The sequence below is a fragment of the Nyctibius grandis genome, chromosome 4 (genome assembly GCF_013368605.1).
Source record: "Nyctibius grandis isolate bNycGra1 chromosome 4, bNycGra1.pri, whole genome shotgun sequence".
NCBI classification, from domain to species: domain Eukaryota; kingdom Metazoa; phylum Chordata; class Aves; order Nyctibiiformes; family Nyctibiidae; genus Nyctibius; species Nyctibius grandis.
The window spans coordinates 18,987,954-19,010,061 of record NC_090661.1 but is presented as its reverse complement, the minus strand read 5'-3'; the positions used below and the strand labels follow the sequence as shown (position 1 = coordinate 19,010,061).

The 22,108-nt window shown below is 41.1% G+C and overlaps 1 protein-coding gene across 1 annotated transcript in view; it reads left to right on the top strand.

Annotated features, from left to right (window-relative positions):
* LOC137663165 (mucin-5B-like) overlaps window positions 1-19,677 on the top strand; it is a 45,971-nt gene extending 26,294 nt beyond the window's left edge. Inside the window, 28 exon segments of the mRNA XM_068400075.1 lie at window positions 608-787; window positions 1,184-1,420; window positions 2,336-2,492; window positions 2,682-2,810; window positions 3,251-3,335; window positions 3,541-3,578; window positions 4,640-4,795; window positions 6,024-6,116; window positions 6,808-7,049; window positions 7,569-7,746; window positions 8,026-8,276; window positions 8,703-8,886; window positions 9,435-9,627; window positions 10,305-10,483; window positions 11,010-11,079; window positions 11,223-11,344; window positions 11,719-11,750; window positions 12,197-12,374; window positions 13,369-13,473; window positions 14,098-14,123; window positions 14,125-14,139; window positions 14,706-14,828; window positions 15,762-15,857; window positions 17,047-17,067; window positions 17,069-17,183; window positions 18,056-18,088; window positions 18,804-18,927; window positions 19,494-19,677. Of these exon segments, the coding sequence (XP_068256176.1) occupies window positions 608-787; window positions 1,184-1,420; window positions 2,336-2,492; window positions 2,682-2,810; window positions 3,251-3,335; window positions 3,541-3,578; window positions 4,640-4,795; window positions 6,024-6,116; window positions 6,808-7,049; window positions 7,569-7,746; window positions 8,026-8,276; window positions 8,703-8,886; window positions 9,435-9,627; window positions 10,305-10,483; window positions 11,010-11,079; window positions 11,223-11,344; window positions 11,719-11,750; window positions 12,197-12,374; window positions 13,369-13,473; window positions 14,098-14,123; window positions 14,125-14,139; window positions 14,706-14,828; window positions 15,762-15,857; window positions 17,047-17,067; window positions 17,069-17,183; window positions 18,056-18,088; window positions 18,804-18,927; window positions 19,494-19,677 (3,546 nt within the window).
* The last annotated feature ends 2,431 nt before the right edge of the window (window positions 19,678-22,108 follow it).

The window sequence follows — 22,108 nt, the reverse complement described above, 5'->3', positions numbered from 1 at the left end:
AAGCAGAGGCAGACAAGCTGGGAAAGGTCTAAGTATTTGGTGTTAACAGGGCTGGACACTTCTGCAGGTGAGGGGACAAATGAGGGAGTCAACAGCACTCTATGTACATGCATATGCATGTGTGTATTTGCACCTGTGACATTAGTGGTATAGGAGTGATGGTAAAGTTTTTAGAGGAGCATGTTTCTGTACCATGGTTTGAGCGCAGAACAGATGTAACTACAGAGGGAAAAGTTTCTTCCCTCCAGCTCAGGCTTAGCATTTCTCCAAAGTGTACACAAAAGAGATTTTTCCTATAGTGGGGGGTGAGGGGATGGTGAAAAAAAGCAGCATGACATGGGGTGTTCTAGCATGCCTGTGCACTCAGGAGCTGCTGTGCCAGCAGAACAGATTTCATCTAGAATGAGGACAATTTCTGTGGCCATGAGGTAAGACTTGTCATGCAAGGGCAAATATTTCCCATTGAACTCAGTGCGTCTTGTCTGTGGCTCACAAGTCTGGCAATAGACCAAGATGTAGTGTAAAGACTACAGAAAAAATGAGATGAAGGACAAGAGACAGAATACCAGTGCTGTTACACTAAGTTTTCTATTAAATTTCTTTGTAGAGCAGTGAAATCAGGCTCTTGGAAGGAAGAATTCAGGAGATAGCCACTGATCTAGGAGCTAAGAAGAATTACAAAGTGGATCTCAGAGGAGGTTATATTGTGATTGAAACAAATCAAGGGATGAACTTCATGTGGGACCAGAAGACTACTGTTGTTGTTCACGTGGCACCATCTTTCCAGGTAGGTATGGGATGGACTGAGAATTATGATTTCAAACTCAAAATTACGCATCCAGAACTGGAGCCCCAGTTGGAAAAGCAGGGCTTGGAAAAAGTGTTCGTTTCAGTGGACAAGAAGAAGTAAGCAGGCCATGTCTTGTGTTTTATTTCATTGCTCAGACAGTATGAAACGCTCCAGAATATTTGGAGCTAGAAGTAAAGCCAGACACAGCGGTATTGGAAGGCTAACAGAGTGATCTTGTCACTTGAAGACCAGCTTTTTCTAAGCCATATTCTGATGGCTGTTTAGAAATTTGCAACTATTTTATCTTGGCCTGTTCTACAGATTATTTCTGTCAAACAGTGGGCTGCACTCAAAATAACCAAACCCTTTATTGTGCCTATGCAAATTACCTAGGGAAAAGTCTGTGGGCTTTGTGGGGACTTTGATGGCCGCTCAAGGAACGACTTCACAACCAGAGGGCAGTCTGTGGAGATGAGCATCCAGGAGTTTGGAAATAGCTGGAAAATAACAAGCACCTGCTCAAATATAAACATGACAGACCTGTGTGCCGATCAGCCTTTCAAGTCTGTCCTGGGACAGAAGCACTGCAGCATCATTAAGAGTAACATCTTTGAAGCCTGTCACAGTAAGGTAATCCTGTTCTCTCATCCTCAGTAGTTTCACACTAGGTATTTGTTGCTATTATGCAGCACATTTGTGCAGAAATGTTTACTATTAAAGGCTATTACACAGCATCCTTGAGTACAAGGGCTACCTCTCTCAAAACCTCACTTTACAGCTGTGCCAGTTGAATCCTGTTGCACAGTACTGAGGAAACAGCAGTGCCTGTTTTGAGCAACTGAAGGCAAAGAGGGTAATAGTTGGCCACCAGAAGTAAAAAGTTACATATCAGTTTGTAAAATCTAGAGATAAGGTAGCATAGGACTGATTGTATGGGGATCCTTGGGAAAGTTTATTCAAATTACCTAAAGAGATTAATTATTTGGTTTATTTTAGACACAAATTGAATTAACCTAAACAGAAACAAGGCTACTAATTCTGAATGAGAATGTCTGTACAAAACTCCAGTGCAGTTTAATAAGCCATTTAAAAAGCAAACTTGGCTTAATTTCCTTGATTAGCTCATATTGGCACAGGTTGAAACACAATAGACGTGAAGTTCATTGGAAATAGGGTTTCTTTTTATACTCACTTAATCACTATCTCTCAGTTAGAGAGTGCACACTGTATAGTTGTGCTAGCCCAAAGCAAGGTAGTTCAGTCCTGCAGAAATTACACTGGAAAGACATTTTGAGCATAAATGCCAGTATTACACACATGAGAATGAGAAGATTTAGAGTCCAGTTCTACCAGGCAGGTGAAAATAGAAAACTGCCTGTTGTAAAATATTATAGCTCCTTCATGACAGTCCTGGTCTGTCACAGACTCAGCCTGGTTCTGCCAAAGAAATTGCCAGTGGATGGCAGAAATTCAGAGCCCTTTCTTTCATTAAAACACAGTGCAGCAGGTACATCTGTGGTAACAGATCTGTTGGTATTTTGATAGGTGAACCCAATACCGTATTATGAATCTTGTATTTCTGACTTCTGTGGCTGTGACAGTGTGGGAGACTGTGAGTGCTTTTGTACCTCAGTTGCTGCCTATTCAAGAAGCTGTAGCAGAGCTGGTGTCTGTATCGACTGGAGAACGCCTGCCATTTGCCGTAAGTATTGCACTGAAAATGCACACAGAAAAGCAGTGCTCCTTGTGCTCAGGCACATGGGAGATAAAGAAGAGCAGAATTCTGACATCGCTGTGCATGTGTGATTTAACAAGCTCTTGTTTACAAGATTTAGAAAATAACCACTACCTGATGTCTGAGACTTGGAGGTCTTTTATTCTTCTGTTCCAGCTGTGTTCTGTGATTATTACAATCCACCTGACAAACATGAGTGGTTCTATAAACCCTGTGGAGCCCCTTGTCTAAAGACCTGCAGGAACCCACAAGGGAAATGTGGGAACTTGCTGTACAGTTTAGAAGGTAATTCTTGCTTGGCTTTGATGCAGTTTATGGGACTTGAAGTTATTAGTCTGGTTTTAAACGTCTTAAGCATCAAGTTTGCTGAAAGGCTAATCCCATTTGCCCCAGAAACTCATTGACCATGCCTCTCCTGGGCTAATTCCCCGGGTGATGGTGCCATTCATAGGATAATTTGCCTGTTGTCTTTATATCTGGGGAGAGATTAAAGGTCATTCAGTCTAAATTTGCAAAGAATAATTATCTGTTGAGAAACAGAGTTAATTAAAACTTTTGGGAGAGAAAGAAAAAGAGGACGTGGGAAAATAAGTGGCAGTGTAAAGAACATTCATACTGGGATCACATTCATTTTGGGATCAAATCTGCATCTGATGGAAGTATTTATGTGTTTTCCCTGGATCTATGTAAGCAGACTAAGAATGTTTTGTTTACTAACTTTCCAGGCTGTTACCCGGAGTGTAGTCCTGACAAGCCATATTTTGATGAGGAGAGCAGGGAGTGCGTCTCCCTCCTCAACTGCACTTCATGGTAGGTTAGTTGATAGTGAGAGAGGTAGAATAGGACTGGAAAGGACAAGCTAGGCAATGTTTGATTTGTATCATAGGCAGTGGCAATTATCATTAAATCCTCCAGTAGGCTTTTATGTAAAAGTAGATACCATTTCAGACATTGTTATTCCACATACTGGTTCAAGTCTATAAACCAAGTCTTCTCTTTTTCCCTTTAACTTCAGCAATCCTGAAGAGAAACTATGTACTGAAGACTCCAAAGGTAAATTTTCACCACCCTCATCATTCATTGAGTGATGATAGGACTGAAACAACCCAACATCACATGCTACTGCAGGTGTATTGGTAATAGGACTGCAGCTAGCTAGTTCAATAGGTGGATGCACAGCAGTACAGATACACTTTGATAAGCAAAGCGCAGCCTTTGACCTGAAGAACTGTCTAAAGGATAATCATAGGGAGGAAGGAGAGAGACGTGAAATGTGGGATTCATCTCATCTAGGTAAATACCACTTCTCCATTTTTACGCTTCCTTGGTAGTCAGTGAAGACAGACAGAAAGTAGCCTAAAGTAGGCCATTCATGGTACCTGTTTCAATCAGCATTTTTAAAACAGGGCAAATCTTGTAGCAGTGCTATTTCCTGTCCACTAATTTCATAATAAGTCTAGACAGCTAGCTTATGAGAGGCATACTTGTGTGCCTAAAGGACACAGTTGCTTAAGGTATGGTATCAGTTCATTCCCATATCTGGGAGAAACCACATCCCAAAATGCAGGGTGACCCAGTAGGCAACACATCTTCAGTTTTGCTGATTTTGTTACAGTAATAGATATATTCCCTTGAGTACCTGAATGTACATTCTCAAACCTGGAGAGCTTCTCATATATTTAAATGAAATTGTTTATCACTGCATATTCCTCATTAGTGGATGGAAATGGCTGTGCAACACCTTCTGAGACAGTGTTTTATCACTCAACAAGGCAGTAATCCTATCATGTTCCCTACCAAGAGGGAATGCACCTGTGCTCCATGCTGGGTGAGGACAGTGCCAGTTCTGATGCTTTCACCAACCAGTAATTCCTCTATGCAAGCTGACTCCAAGAAACACCAGCAACAACAAAAATCCAACCCACTTTAAATAAATGAGGTAGACTCCCAGTGCAACTTCTCAAGTAGAAACTGAGAAAGTTTTTCAGCCAGGTAATACATGTTTGATGATATGAGCTACAGAAGGGTAAATCCAGAGTTTAGTTTTCTTTTAATTTGTATTTATATTACAAGTGTCCCCTGTTAACATGGCATTTGCTCTTTTGATGCCTCAGATTGCCTTTGCTGCTACAATGGAAAGACCTACACCTTAAATGAAACTGTATACAGCCAAGTATATGGGACGGAGTGTGGTGATGCTGTCTGCGGCCCTAACGGAGAGATCATTAAAATACTCATCCCTTGCAGAACACCATCCACACCAGCACAAGGTACTAGATTTATAAGAGGTTTGGTGGTGATTTTATGAATGTCTGTAATGGTAATAAGATTCCTCCATCTTGGAAAAAGTCTTCTACTGCATGTCTAGGATAAGCACAGAACTTAAGGCAGTTGAAGGTTCAGGAATGAGAGGTCAGAGCTTGTGGGTCTCATGGTGGGGACCAAAAGCGTAATTTTTATAGATTCTTACTGTCATTGAGGTAAAGAGAGAATAGAGAGATTTGGCTATTTTTCAGTACAGCTTTTAGAACAAACTTGGGCATACCACAGTTGACCCTCTGGTGTTAGTCTCAATATTTCATGCTTCTAAACCTTGTTTTTTTCCTTCTCATTGAGTATATCACACTATGGTTTTTACTGTACTGTTTTCTGCATTGGAATAAGTCAGTCTGAAATGGGTCACTGGAGCAAGAAAATAAAGCTGCCTGGTGGTTTACTTCCTTTCCAAAAGAGAAGTTGCAGGGTGGAGGGGATGTGAATGAACAGAAAATAGGAAGTAAAAAGAAATAAAGAAAAGGTGGAATTTTGCGACATGATTATAGCAAAGAAAAATAAGTGGCTAAAAAAATGTGTGTTATCCTGGTAGCAAATTATACAAAGGGGACAAGGAAAATTAAAAGTTAGCTTCTTCACCCAAGTGAGTGGAAGAACTAAAGACTTGATGGTGAGCCCGTGTGTTTGGTATTTATTAAACATGTTTACAAGTGGAATAAGAAGTATAATGGAGTACGAGCTAGGAAAGCAAGGACAATCGAAAGCAGAGTGTAGGTAGCATAGTAAAATGTCTAAATGATCTGTCTGTATTTAAACCAACAGATTCTTTGCAGCAAGGCATTAAAAGGCAAAATGGAGTGCCACTGGAAATCACGTCTCAAAAGTCAGGTGAAGTCCTGCAGGATTAGAAAGTTCAAAGAAACCTTAAATTGGAATGAATAAGCGACAGTAGAAGGGTGGTTTATTGCATTCTATACAGAAAAAAAGCTAACTACAAGGGGGAATGTGCGTGTATTATTCTAGTAGCATACAGTGTAATAGAGAGAGTGTATATAAATACAGAGAGGATTGTTTTAGTGTATACCTGTACAGAATGTGGTGGGAGTATAAAAATTATTATTTTTTTTCCTCTTTTTGTGGTTTGTAGAGAATGTAACAGATGCCATAGGGCTTGAAAGTAGAGTAGCAAAGAATTTGAGTATTAATTGATTTCATTTCCTGCAGAACCACATATGCAACCTGTAACATCTGCAGCTCCATCATCAATGGTAGCCTCTCCCTGCTTCTGCAATGACAATGGACAATTGATACAAATGGGTGAGAAAACAAGCAAATTTTTTTTCTGCACCATTGATGTGGGAAGAGGTACTGTCAGATAGACGTGCTTCAGCAAGTGCTTATTCAGCCTGTTGCAGTTACACATTACCACAAGTAGTTACATCTTTGAAATCTAAATAACGCTTTCAGAACTACAGCTCTCCCCTATCCTCTAACTTTGCTCTGGTTTGGATATCCCTAGTGTAAGGAAGCTTATAGCAGATGCTAACTTCAGTGGACTCCAGCACAAACCCTGAATACCAAACTGCTGAACATGAGCTTGTAATCCACAGTCATATTCCAAAAACAGAGGAGGGAAGACTCTTCTTCATCTCTTAGTCGCTCCTGAACGACATATCTCCTCGTCTTTGTGAAGACCAGATATATTCAGTATTCTCTTCTCTGGTACTCATTTTCAGTTCCCACTAATGTACTTAAGAGCAGAATTTCAGATTAGCCGCCTGTGGCCCTCCCTCAGCCTTTGCCATTTGAATGAATTGAGCTCCGGTTCAGTCATTGAATTCAAGGAGTTGCAGACAGGCAGACACACCTGAACATGGCCATCGGGTACAGGCAGACCCAGCTAGTTAAATGCAGGGCTGAGTACGTGGCCAGTCTGTGATGTGTAGGCCTTGAGATTTACCAGTTTCATGCACAGTCCAGTGTTAACAGTCGGGTTTTGGCCTTGCAGGAGAAAATGTTTCTGTGCCTGTGAACATACCAGGTCATTGTGCTTACTCCATTTGCAATACATCGTGTCAGATTGAATTAATATGGGTAGAGTGTAAAATTGGTCGTACTGAGGCCCTCAAGATCTGTGATCCAGACTCCAAATCCTGTCCACCAAAAGCTGCTCCCAGTGCAACAAGCCAAATTCCTGCTTCCATGGGGACTCCTGTGAGTGATTGTCTCGAGCTCATTCCTCCCAGAAAGGTGAGAGACTTGAAAGAAGTGTTTCTTCAGCTACAGCATTGCCTGCAGCCAAGATTTGGTGTTCTCCTGTGATGCTGGTTACCACCATTACAGCTGGACTGTAGGTGTGGCTGAATTAGATGATTTAGAAGTGTACCAGAAGCCCACATATAACTGAGGGAATAAGTTGAAGATTATTCTGTTCACATGAAACATCTAAATGATTGTACGTGGGCAGAGCTACACAAGCTGAACAAAGGCTACACAAGATGAACCACATCTGACAGTGTCCCATCATCAGAAGTGGTCAGGACCTTAATATTGAGTCCTATACAAATTGTTGTAGAATAGAAGTAGTTATCAAGACTCTGTTGATAGCTATATGTTTCATTTTGCCTGTTTCCAGAGAAAGAGTAGATAGCAAATAATGCCATGCTAGACAATTAACTGAATGGAGCGTTGTTGCTGTGCGTGATTTTAAAAATTTTGTTACATTACTTTGATATGTGCCTCTCCTCTTCTTTTTCGATCCGTCAATAGTTTAATGAAACATGGAACTTTGGAAACTGCCAGATTGCCACTTGCCTGGGAGAAGGAAACAATATTAAACTGTCCAGCATGACTTGCCCTCCTCAGCAACTGAAACTCTGTGTCAATGGTTTCCCATTCACGAAACACTATGATGAAACTGGTTGCTGTGAAGTCTTTGAGTGTCAATGTAAGTAGTACAGCAGAATTCCTGGAACTTATGTTATGTTCAGCTGGGCCTCAAGAAAGATAAGTCTATGTGATCAACATCTATATAGTGTAATGGAACAGAAGTCCCATCTAAAACATTGGCTGTTAAGAGCAGGTAAGAGTGTCCTTGCTAAGCTAGTTTTTCTTTATCAAACTGGTTATTTCAGCTCTCACTGAAAGTGAGTAAAAGAGTTAAAACCAGCTTGTACTTACAGGAAGCTCAAAAGACAAACCTGAAGTCTGTCACCCTGTCTTCCAGGTATTTGCAGTGGATGGGGAAATGAGCATTACGTGACTTTTGATGGAACATATTATCATTTTAAAGAAAACTGCACCTATATCCTTGTGAAGTCAATTCATCCTGACTCTCACAACTTCGGGATTCACATAGACAACTACTACTGTGGTGCCATTGATGGAGCAATTTGTTCAATGTCCCTTCTCATTTTTCACTCCAACTCTGTTGTTATTCTGACACAAGCAATGGAACATGGAAAAGAAACAAACTTGGTAAAGTATTGTGTTAAAATGAACTCTCAATATTATTTTGCTGTAGTTATATTACTGTACTGCCAAATGTCCTGTCACAACAAAGGATGAAGCTGGTAAAAAATGGAATGAATAGGAAATGCAATTACATTGCTTTCTCTCTCTCTTTTTTCCTTTGTGTCAACAAAAATTTGTATATTCTAAAAACTTGGGAAATGATCACATAATAGAAAGTTGTGGTTTTCTTCCTGACATGAGTATTCAAATATAAATTACAACATATTAAAAAGGAATCATAGAGAACTGGTTAAATGACTGCCTTTCACAGAATTCCTTTGGTGCACCTGAGGTCTGAATTTGTGCTGCTCTACTTTCCAGTTGCACAAACCGTATACCTTACTCAACAGAAGGATGTCCATAGAGACCTTTTGTTTCTCTTCTTTTTAGATTTTGTTTAATGATAAGAAAGTTGTTCCAGACATTTTCAAGAATGGTATCAGGATAACCAGTTCTGGCCTTTACGTCATAGTTGAAATACCTGAATTAGAAGTTTATGTCTCCTACAGTCGACTTGCATTTTACATAAAACTCCCTTTCGGAAAGTTTTATAACAATACCATGGGACTGTGTGGTGAGTGTCCTCATCAGCTGACAGTAATGAATGCAATAAATTTTCCTTCTTCTTTCTCTCATCCCCTTGTAAACATCCTAAATGGTTACAACTCCACTGATTTCTACTTCTCACAAGTTTTAACAAATTTATCTCTATTTTGTGGAAAGACACTGACAGGAGACAGAGTTTTAAGTCACTTCCTTTCATTGTGTTCACAGTGTTCATGGATGGAGATAGTCTTTCTAAGCCCTCCTCTTGATCCTATCTACTCAATATGGGAGTGTACAAAATCTGGAGAGTCCTGTGCTAGACAGAGCCATCTCTGTTGCTTTAGTCACCAGGAGAAATGCACCAACCAACACGTCAACTCTGGTTTTCATGAGTAACTTGCAAACTCTTTCTTCTAGCCTGCTTTTTCTACAAAAAGTTCTTGTGAATTCATCGAGGACCCCGTGTATTGTTAGTTTCCCACAAGGAGCAGAACTTCCCTCCAGGATTTCTCTAAAAGCAGTTTCATCAGCATCAACTGTCCTCGAACTATCACTTTGCTTTTATATTGCTACCAGGTACCTGCACCAACCAGAAGTCTGATGATGCTATGAAGAGGAATGGTGAGGTTATTGAGTCCTTCAAAGAGATGGCATTAGACTGGAAAGTTGCAGATCCTACCAACAAATACTGTAATCCAGGTGTCTCAGAACGAGCTGAGATTGAATATCATCAGCACTGTGAGCCTTCCAATCTGTGTAAAATCATCTGGTAAGACAACTCCCAAAAGTTCCAGAAAAATAAGTCCCCAAGATAATTTTGTGCTTCACTACGTGACTTGGGTAAACTGCTTATAGGACATAATGAAAATATGAAGTCTATCATACCTTGAAAAACTGAGCAGTGAACTGATGTGTGAATGTTCCTGAGTTTGGCAGATGTTTTTCAACTCATCAAAATCTGTCCTCCCTTAATAGTGTCTGCTACTTGGCACTTCCTCTGCCTGTCAGTTCTGGAGAAGCCAGCCAGGAACTAGCTATAATTCAGTATCTGAAAGCTCTGGATGAAAAGGAACACAGTCAGAATATAGTAGGCAAATGTGTGCGTCTGGTTTTAAAATAATTTTGTGGTTTAAAACAGTATTGTCAAACATGCCGACATAAAAATGTCAGCATATAGAATTATAGCTGTGAGCTGTGCAGGAAACTTTTCTTTGCAGGTATCAGTCAAACATAAAATTGCTTCCTTTCAAAGCATTGTAAAAAATGGGAGGTAAAGCTTATTCTTAATTAAGCTGTGTGGGCATATTGCCTATCAGAGCAATTTGTAGTTGTATCTTTACCCTGAGGCTTTCTCTGGGTGAGGATGGGTTTGGTTCTGAGTTGAATTCTTGCTTGGAAGTAGCCTAAGGAAGTGAAATGCCATGTCTGTCTCCTTGCTTTGCAAAGGAACCTGACCGAGTGCCACAGCGTGGTCCCCCCACAGCCCTACTATGAGGCGTGTGTGGCCAGTGGGTGCTCAAAACGGCACCCCAGCACTGAGTGCCAGAGCATGCAGACATACGCAGCCTTGTGCGGGCTCCACGGGGTCTGTGTGGACTGGAGGAGGCAGACGAACAGGCAGTGCGGTAAGCCTGGGAAAGACCTGCTGGTGGGGAAGCAACTCTGGTCTGTTGTTTCATTACCTACACGCCTGTTTGTGTTTCTCCACATCATCAGGCTTCAGTCTTTCCTGAGCTGCTCTGGACCTGGGGAAAATCAGGAACAGATCAAAGAGGTTGTTCCAGTCCAGAACTGGTGCAAAATAAGTGGGAAACAGGACATAATCTCTCCTGAGCAGCTCAGCGGAGGAGCCCTGTGTGTTACCTAGAGCTTCATCGCTAGATGGCAACACACAGCTGCTCTCTTCGTGCTTTGCCCTGCTCAGGGGGACCCAGTGATTCAGGGGTAAGCACTACTAATACTGCCGCAAGCGCTTTGCTGAATCCATTCATCCCTTCTTGCTGAAGCTGCAGGGACGTCCTCGCTGGGCAGGAGCCCGGGCTGTGTGGACCCGTGGGGCGTGCTGCGTTAGCGTGTGCAGTTCGTCGGTTGTGCATCGAAGGGTACGCATGGGTCTGGGCTTTCTAACCTGTGAGTTTTAATGCTCCACAGAGGCCAGCTGTGCTCAGGATCAGATATACAAGCCATGTGGGAAAGCAAAAAGAAGCACTTGCTTTAGCAGGTGGGTCTTTTCCTAAAGCACTTTTCAAGTTGAAAATTGCCGAAGAAAGCTGGACGTTCACATTCCTCTGGGATTTAGGTGTCTGATTGTCCTGGGGCACATTTTGCCTCTCATTCATTCCTGCTTATATTCTAATTGTGCAGAGAAGTTACGGACCACCCTCTCCTATCCAAAATAACACAACCAGTATTTGTTGAGGGATGCTACTGTCCTGATGGAAAAATTCTGCTGAATGATCATGATGGCATTTGTGTTTCTGTCTGTGGTAAGAAATAATGTAAATGATGGGAGGGGAAGAGGGGTTAAGACCCTGACTAGAAGTGCACATTAGGGGGGATGTTCTGGGTGCAGAGGAAATGGGGGAGACCTTGATAGTGACCCTTTCTTGTTAGGTTGGAAAAGTTTCAGATTGGCAGTTTCTGCCTGCTCTTATGCAGAAAGTGCAACTTTCAAAAGATCAAAGAGGAGGATCTTTAAGATATTTTGGGTACACAACCTGTGACTTTGCACTCTGGATCTCTCTTTCTTTTTGTGATAGTTTCTCAGATTTCAAGACCTTCCTTCCTATTCCTGTCTTCCTGCTTCTGTTGTTTTCCCTGGTTCAGTTATCATTAAAGGAATCTGTAATTCATTTTATAGGTTGCATTGCACAAGATGGGTCAGTGAAAAAGGTAAGAAAAAGGAAAATACTGTCTTTATGCTATAGCTGGGTGCTGTGACCTCCTGTAAAAATGACTGCATGTGTTTCTTCTTTTTATTCTAAGCTTAAATACCAGTGAACTGCAATGACAGTGGGGAAGAAAACAGCAGTTTTTATTAACTCCAGAACTTTATTAATCACTTGATGTACAGAAGCAGAAATAGCAGTTTGTGGGAATAACTGTTTCCTGGTAGAACTACCAGGCTTCCCTTCTGGAAACACAGAAACCTGCAAAGGAAGGTGGCAGATAATAGCATTTTTTCTTACTGTTCCCTTCTCCTCCCTCTGGGATTTGAACTCTGATTTTCCTATGTGATAAATTAGGGCAATCCAGCCCTACACTGTCTTGCAGCAGGCATTCATTAATGCTGCTTCTAGTTTTTGCTCTCTGAACTACTATCCCTATTGTTTTCACAGCCTAGAGAGGCTTGGGAGCACAACTGTCAATACTGTGCTTGTGATGAAGCGACCTTGAATATCTCTTGCTTCCCCCGCCCTTGTGCTAAATCTCCACCTATGAACTGCACTAAAGAGGGCTTTGTACGCAAAATAAAAACACGTCTGGAAGACGCATGCTGCACAGAGACAGTCTGTGGTGAGTACATAACTCAGATGTCATAATGCGGCATTATTTGCCTTTAGCAGCAAACTTAAAGTGAGATCTGGTACCCCACAGGTACCAGATTCAAATAAACACACCGGAGTGGTCATTTCTTCCATCTACATGCCAGAAGCTCTTGCTATCAGAAGAGACCTCTTCTTGTCCAGCTTGTATTCTGAACTAGTACCATGACTCACCAGATACTTACATTGGAAAATTCCCCACGGATTGTTGGGACCACCAGGTGCTTTGTAGGATCCTCTGGCTCTTGTCCCTTGTGAGATGAGAGGGTGATCGTTGCACAGAGATCCATCCAGTAAGGGAGAATGTGCTCATCTTCCAGGCTCCCGCAAGGCCTCCTGTGGAGGTTCTTGATATGTGTTTGCCTTCAGCTTTCCATTTACATCCTGCCAGTCCCAAACACCCACCGTAGCACAGGACCTCCTCATCAGCCTGCTCCTAACCCTGGCCATTCCCAGCACTTATAGGAAGATGCAGAACAGAGGATTCTAGCAATGATGGTGGGATATTTTTCGTTTCCTCATCCCTTCATGCTGCCAGGCAGAGGTCCGTTAGGCTCCTTGGATGCCTTGAGGGAGTAGTGGGCACTGCCAGGGTGCTTTGTATTGCATGTCCGAACCTTTACATCTTCGGCTCTCATCCACTGCCTCTTCATTTTTGTCACTCTCTGACTCATTTACCTTTACCCCAGCTTGTTTCTCTGTCATTTCTCTGAGATCTGTTTACTTTTTTAGAGATGACATCCAGTAGGGGAAGAGAAGCAGGAAAAAGGGCCAGAAGTATATGCCCAGGGAAGAACTTTACAGTAGAGCAAGCTTAGAGATACTTCACATGTCCCAAACTCCAAAAATGTGTGGTTCAAGAACCTTATATTTCTACCCAATTTCTTGGATGTTCAGGCTTTGTCTGCAAGTAACACTACTGGATGGGATGCTTTGGCTTACTTTATCTCTGTTGTCTATTGCAGAATGTGATATAAAAACCTGCATTATCAACAAAACAGGATGTGACTTAGGCTTCCAACCAGTGGTTGCTATATCTGAGGATGGTTGTTGTCCTATCTTCTCCTGTAGTAAGTACCATGTTTCCTTAAGGTGTTTTATTTATTCATTGAACTATTTCATTTTTTCTAAATGAGTCAAAGTCACAAGCAGTAGCCTCTCTCCTTACCTCTCAGCCTTTACCATTGGTACTTTTTTTTTGGAGGTGGAGTAGCAGGTTCTCTGTAGCTAGTATTCAGTGAGTGTAAGTTATTGATCAGATACTGAATGTTGGTTACATTGAACTCATCCAGAAGCTCTGCTGCCAAGTTATATTTCCAGTTTCACATACCCGATCAAGCTTCCCATTGGCTCTCTTACCAGCAAGGTGGTTAACAATAAAGAAAAACTAATAATTTCAAGTATGGGTAAAAAAACATGAGATAAATAGATTTTTCCGTATTGAAAATACCAGGATATAGAATTATCCCCCACTTCATGCATAACATCTGAACAGATGTTACATGTGGGCTTCTGAATAATAATTAGCACCATGTACTAGATACCATTTTCCCCCTTTTGTGCAGGCTATTCAGGCTAGTGAATAAGCTCAGTTCTACTCTTTGTCTCCTCTAAATCACTCACAGTTCAGAGGTGAGTATAGTAACTGTTACATTATTCCTAGTGCATCCATTTCATTTTATTTTTTCTTACAGTACCAAAAGGTGTATGTGTTTCTGAAAGGAGTTGAATTTAAGGTAGGTCTTCTTCCACACACTTCTTCCCATAGGTTAATGCTGCCTGAGTGAGAATTTTCTGAAGTTGTTATTGGTAACACTCACATAAAAAAGCAGGGATTAGAATGACCTGTCATTTTCTCTTCCAGTAGTCTTAATGTATTTTGGGAAATGTTACTGAATAGGTAACACTAGAGACCAGTATCTTGCTTGCTACATGAGATCTTACCTATGTTTTAGAGTCAAGAAGTCAGAATTGTGATTGAATACAAATTTTAAATATCATCAGATGTTGTAAGATTAATTACTAGGTCAAACTGAGCAAAAATAGATGCATGGAATTTATGAGATAATGTAGTAATTCATTTATTACGATTGATGCACTTGGGAGAGTCAGCCTTGTGTTCATTTTGTGGTACTGACAGTGTGAGTTTTTAGAGATCTGGAGGCATTCATTTCAGGAAGTTCTTCCAAAAATAAATCCCAAGCATAAGCATTCATTTTTGGTAGTCCAGGGAACGTATGTTTATTCTAGAATGCACTGAATTCTTCCCATGGCCTGTCTTCTCTCTCCTCTGTATTTCCAGCCTGGGGCAATGGTGCCTAAAAGCTCTTGTGAGGACTGTGTGTGCACGGATGAGCAGGATGTTGTGACACAGACCAACCGCATCCAGTGTGTTCCGGTGAAGTGCCAAACCACTTGTCAGCAGGTCAGAGATGCATGGTCAGCCTCCCCAACCATGAACAATGGCTGTTGAGGGGATGTGCTGTAAAACTGGGGTAGTATAACTGCTTCCTCACTGAAAGATAGCAGGATATAATCTTCTATTAGATTTTTTGTAAAGTCCTTTTTAGGGTGCTGGTTATTTTTGCTCTAGCAAATTTAAGAGGTCACCCTTGGAAAGATGCCCTGAAGGAGAATGATTGCAAACCTGTTAAAGATAAGTTTGACTGCTGAAAGACAACGTTTGTGCCGATCTGTTGGTGTTGCCCTTTGTCAACTCAAAAATTGAGATTGTAAAGAAACTGCACAGTGTTTTATATGTTTCCAGACACTTCTCGGTATTCGTGAGCTGAGAGTCTGCACACAAACTGTTCAGTCTATTACTGAATGTAAGCAAAGAGTGGTTTCTTTTCCATTCTTGCCAGACCTACCACCAATCCTAAAAATGGATAAAACTATTATCCTTTATCCTGAAGCCATCCATACCCACACCCACCAAGAGACAAATGGATACCTAAAACACAGGGGAGGAAATAACTGATGCATGATCTTCACATCTGACAGCAGCAATTCTTGTGGATAATCATATCAGACCAAGCAGTGGTGGTAGATTGTGCAAGTAATCATAGGCTGAATTAATTTATTTTGCCTGGCTTGTGTGTTAGCCTGAAGAAGAATAGCCAATGACAGGGTCTTCGTGATAACTGAAGTGCCCAGAAGTCACTATTCAGTAAGGGAAAGAAATTGTCAGCTTTGATTGTCAGGGTTAAAGTGGTTCCAACAGGTTTCTAAAGACAACAGAAATGGAACCAGAAGTTTGGCTCATTTCCTCTGCCATCTCCAGTGTGACTTTGATCCAAAGGTACTTCATGAACCAGACATCAGGTAACATGGCTAAATGGAAACTTTATTCCCACAGGGTTTCCGCTATGTGGAAGAGGAGGGTCAGTGCTGCAGCCAGTGCCAGCAAGTGGCATGTGTGGCAAATTTTCCATTTGGCAATGTGACCATTGAGGTAAGCACTCCCTTGCTCTACACACAAGGCTGAATTATCAAAAAGACTTCAGCATTTTTTGAACCAGTGTCATACATTTTGAGGCTGGAAGACCTCTAGGAGATTTAAAAATGTCTGTATTTCCAAAGTAAATGTAGATGTTTATACAGCTGCTCTCTGCTGTGTGTATCCGACAGGCACCACTGTGTTGAAAACTATGCATCTCTGGCAGGAATGGAAATCATGTTACCTCCCCTCCTCCTGACATGCAACAGAGAGAAAGAATTTGGAGAAGATGGTGACATTGTGTAATACTGCTCTTGCAGAGATACTTGAGCTGGCTTCACCTCATACTGCTCTGATCTGGAAACAGTGTCATTATCTTGTCCTGGAGATACAGGGCTAAATAGTGTGAGCGAGCTGATACAGCTGTATTACCACTAGTTCTGAATTTGCTGAGGCAGAAATCAAAAGTGGCATAGCTGCCATAGTGTAGTGTGACTTGGTAACCCACTCAGGTAATACATCATGTCTTGTGAGCATAGCGTTGTGTAGAGATGGGCTGAGCTTCAGGCTAGCTCTTTGGTTTTGCTACAGCCTGCTACTCCTGTGAGTGGTTAATGAAGCTGTCTCAACCAGTGACTAGTCTTACATGCTATTGCTTCTCTTGGTAGCTCTTGTGTTCTGCACCTTTTCTATTTCATCCTTTTATTCTTTGATAATTTATCTTGCAAGCTAGCTTCTCCTGTGCCAATATACAATTTTATGTTTCCATGAGGAGGCTTTGCATTTATCAATTAATCTCTATTATGCAGACTTTTCTCCTCTTTCACACTTTTTGATTTTCTTCCATCTGTTAAAAAAAACCCCTGTTTAAATCCTTTAAAAGCATTATTTTCCTTTTGTGTATTTTATTCCACATATATTGACACACCTGCCTTTTGGCATTTCTGTTCATACCTCTATGCTCATTTTGCCACCACCTTTTGATTTTTTCCATGTAGGTGGCCACAGAAGGGATAGCAGTGCATAGGCAGTGGGTGAGTTTGGCACCTAATTTGCAGATGTGGAGTTCTAGACATCTCAGCACTTTCAGAGTGATATGAACAAGCGGTCTCTCTGCCAGTTCATTGACTGTGTTACTGTTCATTATTCTATTTTTATTGCTATACTATATTGGGTTGTGGTTTTTTTCCCTGTTTTTATTCAGGTTGGAAAGAGTTATAAAAGTTCCGTATGATAACTGTACTCAGTACACATGCACTGAATCAGCAGGCACAGTTTCCTTGACTAGTACAGTAAAGGTCTGCCTACCATTTGAAGAATCAAACTGTGTCCCCAGTAAGAGTATTTTAGAGCCAGAAAAAAAGCCTTCTAGAATGAGCCCTGCTAATGGTCTGGGAGTTTTCTTTACTGTTTTGAATGAGCCACTTCAGTATTTCTTGGTCTTTCTGAACTGATCTTTCTTGTTTGAAGGAAACGTGCTTTTTCAGCCCTGAAGGGAATGTCCCATGGAACTAAACCAAAACTATTTGCAAAAAACCCACACATTTTACTTTTTGTGGCATAAGCACTAGAACTTGAAAGAAAAGAGTATTCGGGCAATAGCAAGGTGGGATTTTTCATCACTTGAGAAACACCAGTGTTATGAAATGCAGTTGAGCAAATGGTAACTCACCATGGACCTCTGGGGGAACTGATGAACACAGTGTCTTCTGATAGATGGTGCATCACTAAGCAAAGAAGTGGTACATGAATGAGGAAGGGGTGTCATTCATGCCCTGGCTTTCAGCAATTAGTGGTTTCCAATAACTTTCAGAATCGTTGTAGGGCTTCACAGCAGATTTGAAAACCTTGAATTAGCTTTGGGGTAGGTTCTGCACAGTCAGACTGTTCAATTCCAGGAGTAGCTGTCATTCTCTGGGGCTGAGTTTTTCATGCCTGCTTCAATAGGAGCTGCATAAGGTCAGGCATATGATACAAGACATCTTACCTGGCTTGTGAGAGGATATATAATTTTAAGAAAATTCACTCCTTTCCTTGCTGGATTTTTTTTTAAGCAGTTTTATACATAATTGGTACACAAATAGGTCTGATGAGGAATCTGTGTTGGTTAGAGATGAGGGAATATACCTGAACTCTTGTCGTTGCTACAGGCTGCTTACCAAGACGTGCATCTGAACTGTTCTGGTTATGTTTGCTTTCAATACAGGGGACAGTTGATGTGACTTCAGATGGCTGTTGTAAGACATGTGAGTGCGTTAAATCACTGATTCTCTACTCCGATACTGTTAGGTTCTCCCCTGCTTGTAGTCCTGTTTGTGCATGCACTGAGAGTCTGCAGTTTCCACAGACTGGAAGATGGTTCTTACAGCAGCAGAACTGTTTTGTACTTCACAGCTGAGGCTAAAAATCCACTCACAGCTGAGGCTAAACATCTGCCTCATTCTTCCAATGCGGACACTAAAATTCTTTGATCTCCTTTTCTGTGTTTTTAAATAACTGAAATACTGTTAGTTTGAACTGTACTTCTGGTAAGAAAATTTATAGAATATATGCTCTGTATTCTTCCATCTGGAAATTACATGGAAAAAAGGGTCTTTTTTTCTGTAGCATCCACCCAGAAAACATAGGTTGTTATAGAGTCACAAATGTCATTTACAGCAATTTAAAAAAAAAAATCAAAACCTTCATGTCTCCTTTAGGTCTTGGTTCAACAGTATCTTTACATGAACTTACATAAGTCTTCATTTAAGTTAGTCCACAAATAGAAAAGTGCCTTGACCAGCAGAAAATTGCTTTGCTGAATAAGTGCCTCTTTGCACTCTCATTTGTTTTTTTTTGGTTATGTATTTGAACTGTGAAAAGTTTTACTAGGATAATTTGCCCTTGGTTTCCTAGCAGATAATTTTCAAAACATTTACTCCCCAGTCTGGAGAAATCTAACAGAAGTGTTCTCCTACACAGGTATCGACCTGCCGCATAAATGCAAACGCAGTGTGAAAGAGCAGTATATCGTCCACGACAACTGTAAGTCAGCTGCTCCAGTCCCAGTGCCCTTTTGTGAAGGGACATGCAGTACCTATTCTGTGTAAGTAGAAAATCTTTCTCTGTCCTCCCCCATGTCTGGTCTTCCTGGGTTCATGTTGCCAATGGGCTGCAGCTGTTTGTTCCCTTCCTGCTGTTTCAAAGGACCTGTTTGCAAAACTGGGTGTGCAGAACAGCAGTCATTAGCAATGTGACTAAATGTCTTTAGTGTGGCAGGAGTGCCTATAGGTCCCTTTGAAAAGACATCAGCTAAATTTATTAACTACCTGTTCTTAAACATATCCTTAGGTGGTTTTTGAACAGCTCTGGTGTTTAGTGGAGTTTTTTTCCTGCTCTTTGGTCTCTGCATGAATTGTTCCTTTCTGTTTTGCCAGAATGGACCTAGTCCAAAATCCACTGAAGTTATTGGGGTTTTCCCCCTTGGTGTCACAGGATTTGGCCCTGCATGGCTAGTAGCAGCCTGAGGAAAACTGTTATGAATAAGCAGAAAAACAGATAGCAAATTTTGCTCCTCTGCTCCTTAGAAGTACCTCCATTTGGAGCAGCAAATATGGATCAGTTTGGGAGGACAACAGGTAGCAGACTGATGTGCAAATCTCATTTCTATAGGTATTCCTTTGAGGCCAGCGAAATGGAACACAAATGCATTTGCTGTCATGAAAAAAGGAGTCACGAAGTGAAGGTGGAACTGGTTTGCTCTGAGCATAAGACAGTCAAATTCAGATATGTGCATGTAGATGAATGTGGATGTGTGGAAACAAAATGCCCAAAGAGAAAACATGAGCATAATTAAAGGAAATATTTCAGCTCCCTTTTAATGCTTCCCTAGCAAGTGAGTAGTTTAGAAAATAGTAACCTTCAAAGAGAAAACCGTAAAAGAGTAACCTTCAAATGACTGTACTTCTCTCGTGCTTTTTCCTTCTGGTATTATATGCAGTTATGGAAAATAACTAAAGATTTTACTCTAAATGTTTGTAGAATAAACTGCATTTCAAAGAGGACTTGTTCTCCTGTTTCAGTGATGCTGCTAATGAGGCAAGGTGGCTAATATTTTTAATTCCGTAGTGGTGTATAAACCAAGGTTATTACAAGACACTGCAGAGACAGCTGATGCCTTTCAAAAGTCCTACCTGAAGAAAGCGTATGTTGTAAAACTATAACCACATGCATCATTTAATTTCCTTTAGAAGGGAAACAGCAGTCACTTCCACAGCTGCAGTTCAGTCAGAGAGGCAGGACTCAGCTCAGGGGCACATTTGTGTTCTTCTCCCCAGTGGTCCTGAACCTACTTTGGCTGTGACTATGGGTCACTGGAGGGTACTTTTTTCCTTCTGCACAGTGAGCACTACATCAGGAGTGTGAAAACATGTTTTACATATACACCATAAAATCACTATATTTGCACCCTTAGCATGAGTTCTTATCTCACTGGTGGTTTTTTATTATTTGCCAACATCGAAGTCTGAGCTGTGTGTCAGGTGAGAGACTGGTGTTCAGTCTCACTACTGCTTACATGACTATGATTTGTGTTATAAACAATTGACTCCCAGCTAGCATGTCCTGTGGTACTGCTGACAGTATCTTATGTGGACAGGGATCAAAATGGTCCAACAATACCTTCAGAGTATGCAAGGAAGGCAGATGCTTCTGCTATTTGATCAATTTGGTCTTTTGTGACCTGAAAGAGAACTGAGGATTGTGACTTTCTTAGAGTGTAGTGTCCTGCAGCCTGCTGTGTGGAGGCTTTTGGGAACTGTTTTGAAGGGAATGCCTTTGAACTGATCAAGTACATATGAAGTACATTAGCGTTTAGCTTTCCATTTTAAAATGCTGCAGGTATTGAGCCCCAAGTAATCTTCAGTTATTTAATTCTTTTTCATAATAAACAATTTCAGCTGATGACAGATTACTTTTATGGGTACTGTTTCATTACGGTGTTACTGATTAAGATTGTGGGAATCCTTGACTTTGAATGGACATAGGAGTTGAATGGTACATGTTTTTCTCCACTTTCACCTGAGAGTCCCATGCTTATTAGGTCATCACTGTGATGCAATAGGGCAGTCCATGTTATGCCTCTGCAGGATTCAGCTCAGATGATTGTTTTAGCTAACCGGTTCTCCAGCCCCTTTCTGGAATGATTTGTCTCAGACTAAGACTGGTATAAGAGCCCTTGCGAAGTTATCAGTTTCTCAGCACTGGGTATTTTGAGAGCCAGGGTAGCCAGCTTAGACAGCTGAAGTCAGAGGAGGTGAATTTCATCCTTTGTTTGTGTTCTGTTTCCTTATAAACAATAAAAGAGATGCTGGGTGTACCTAATGATCACAGTGGGAATAGGCGCACTGCAGGTATCTTTGGGAAACATGGACAACAAAAATCCAACAAGGTGTTTGTGCTGAAGTAATGAATTATAGAATCATAGAATGAGAATATCTCAGGTTGGAAGGGACCTGTAAGGATCATTGAATTGAACCTAACTTTCCCATTCCCAGCCTCTGCACTAGTCAGTGGACCAGTTTGCTTGATTATAAATGATAGGAATTTCCAAATAATTAGGTTAACTGTCAGTGCAATGTAACTCCCTTGGAAGGCATGTGTTGCAATTGCTTAACAGTGAGGCTCATGTATAAATTTCACATTAGCCCAGAAAATGTTCTTACTGATACAAATCAAGTGCATGCATGCTTTTACAATGCAAGGAACGGCGACAAAAAAAAGACATTCCTTTCTTTCCTCCTTGAATTTCCCTGAGGGGGAAGAAATCATTCTTGAGTGCATTTGTCATCAAGAGTAAACAGACTCTGTAAGCAGTCAGATACACACTCATGTAAATCCTGCAAATCAATCATTCTCAGTACGATGGCTTAGCAAGAACATGATCAGAAGCCTTTCCCATCTCTGCATTATCTTCAGGAGGGAGAAGGGCATAAAACACAATCTAATCTTACCAGATGTACTTAGATTTTTGTTCTCCTGTGTGTTTTAGTGATGATGAGACTTTACACAGAAACTGAAAATGGCATTGATTTTAAAGTATACTTCCCTGTTCATTTTTGGCATGCATTTTGCTTTTCAGGCAAGTGAAATGCTGGAACCAAAGGCATATTCCCATCTCCAGAGTACTTTTGAACAGAGGATAATGTGAAACTTCACATGCTCCTTCTCCATTCCCAGTTACACCTGGCACTTCATGTACTCGCTCAGTCCAACATCTAACTGGCCTG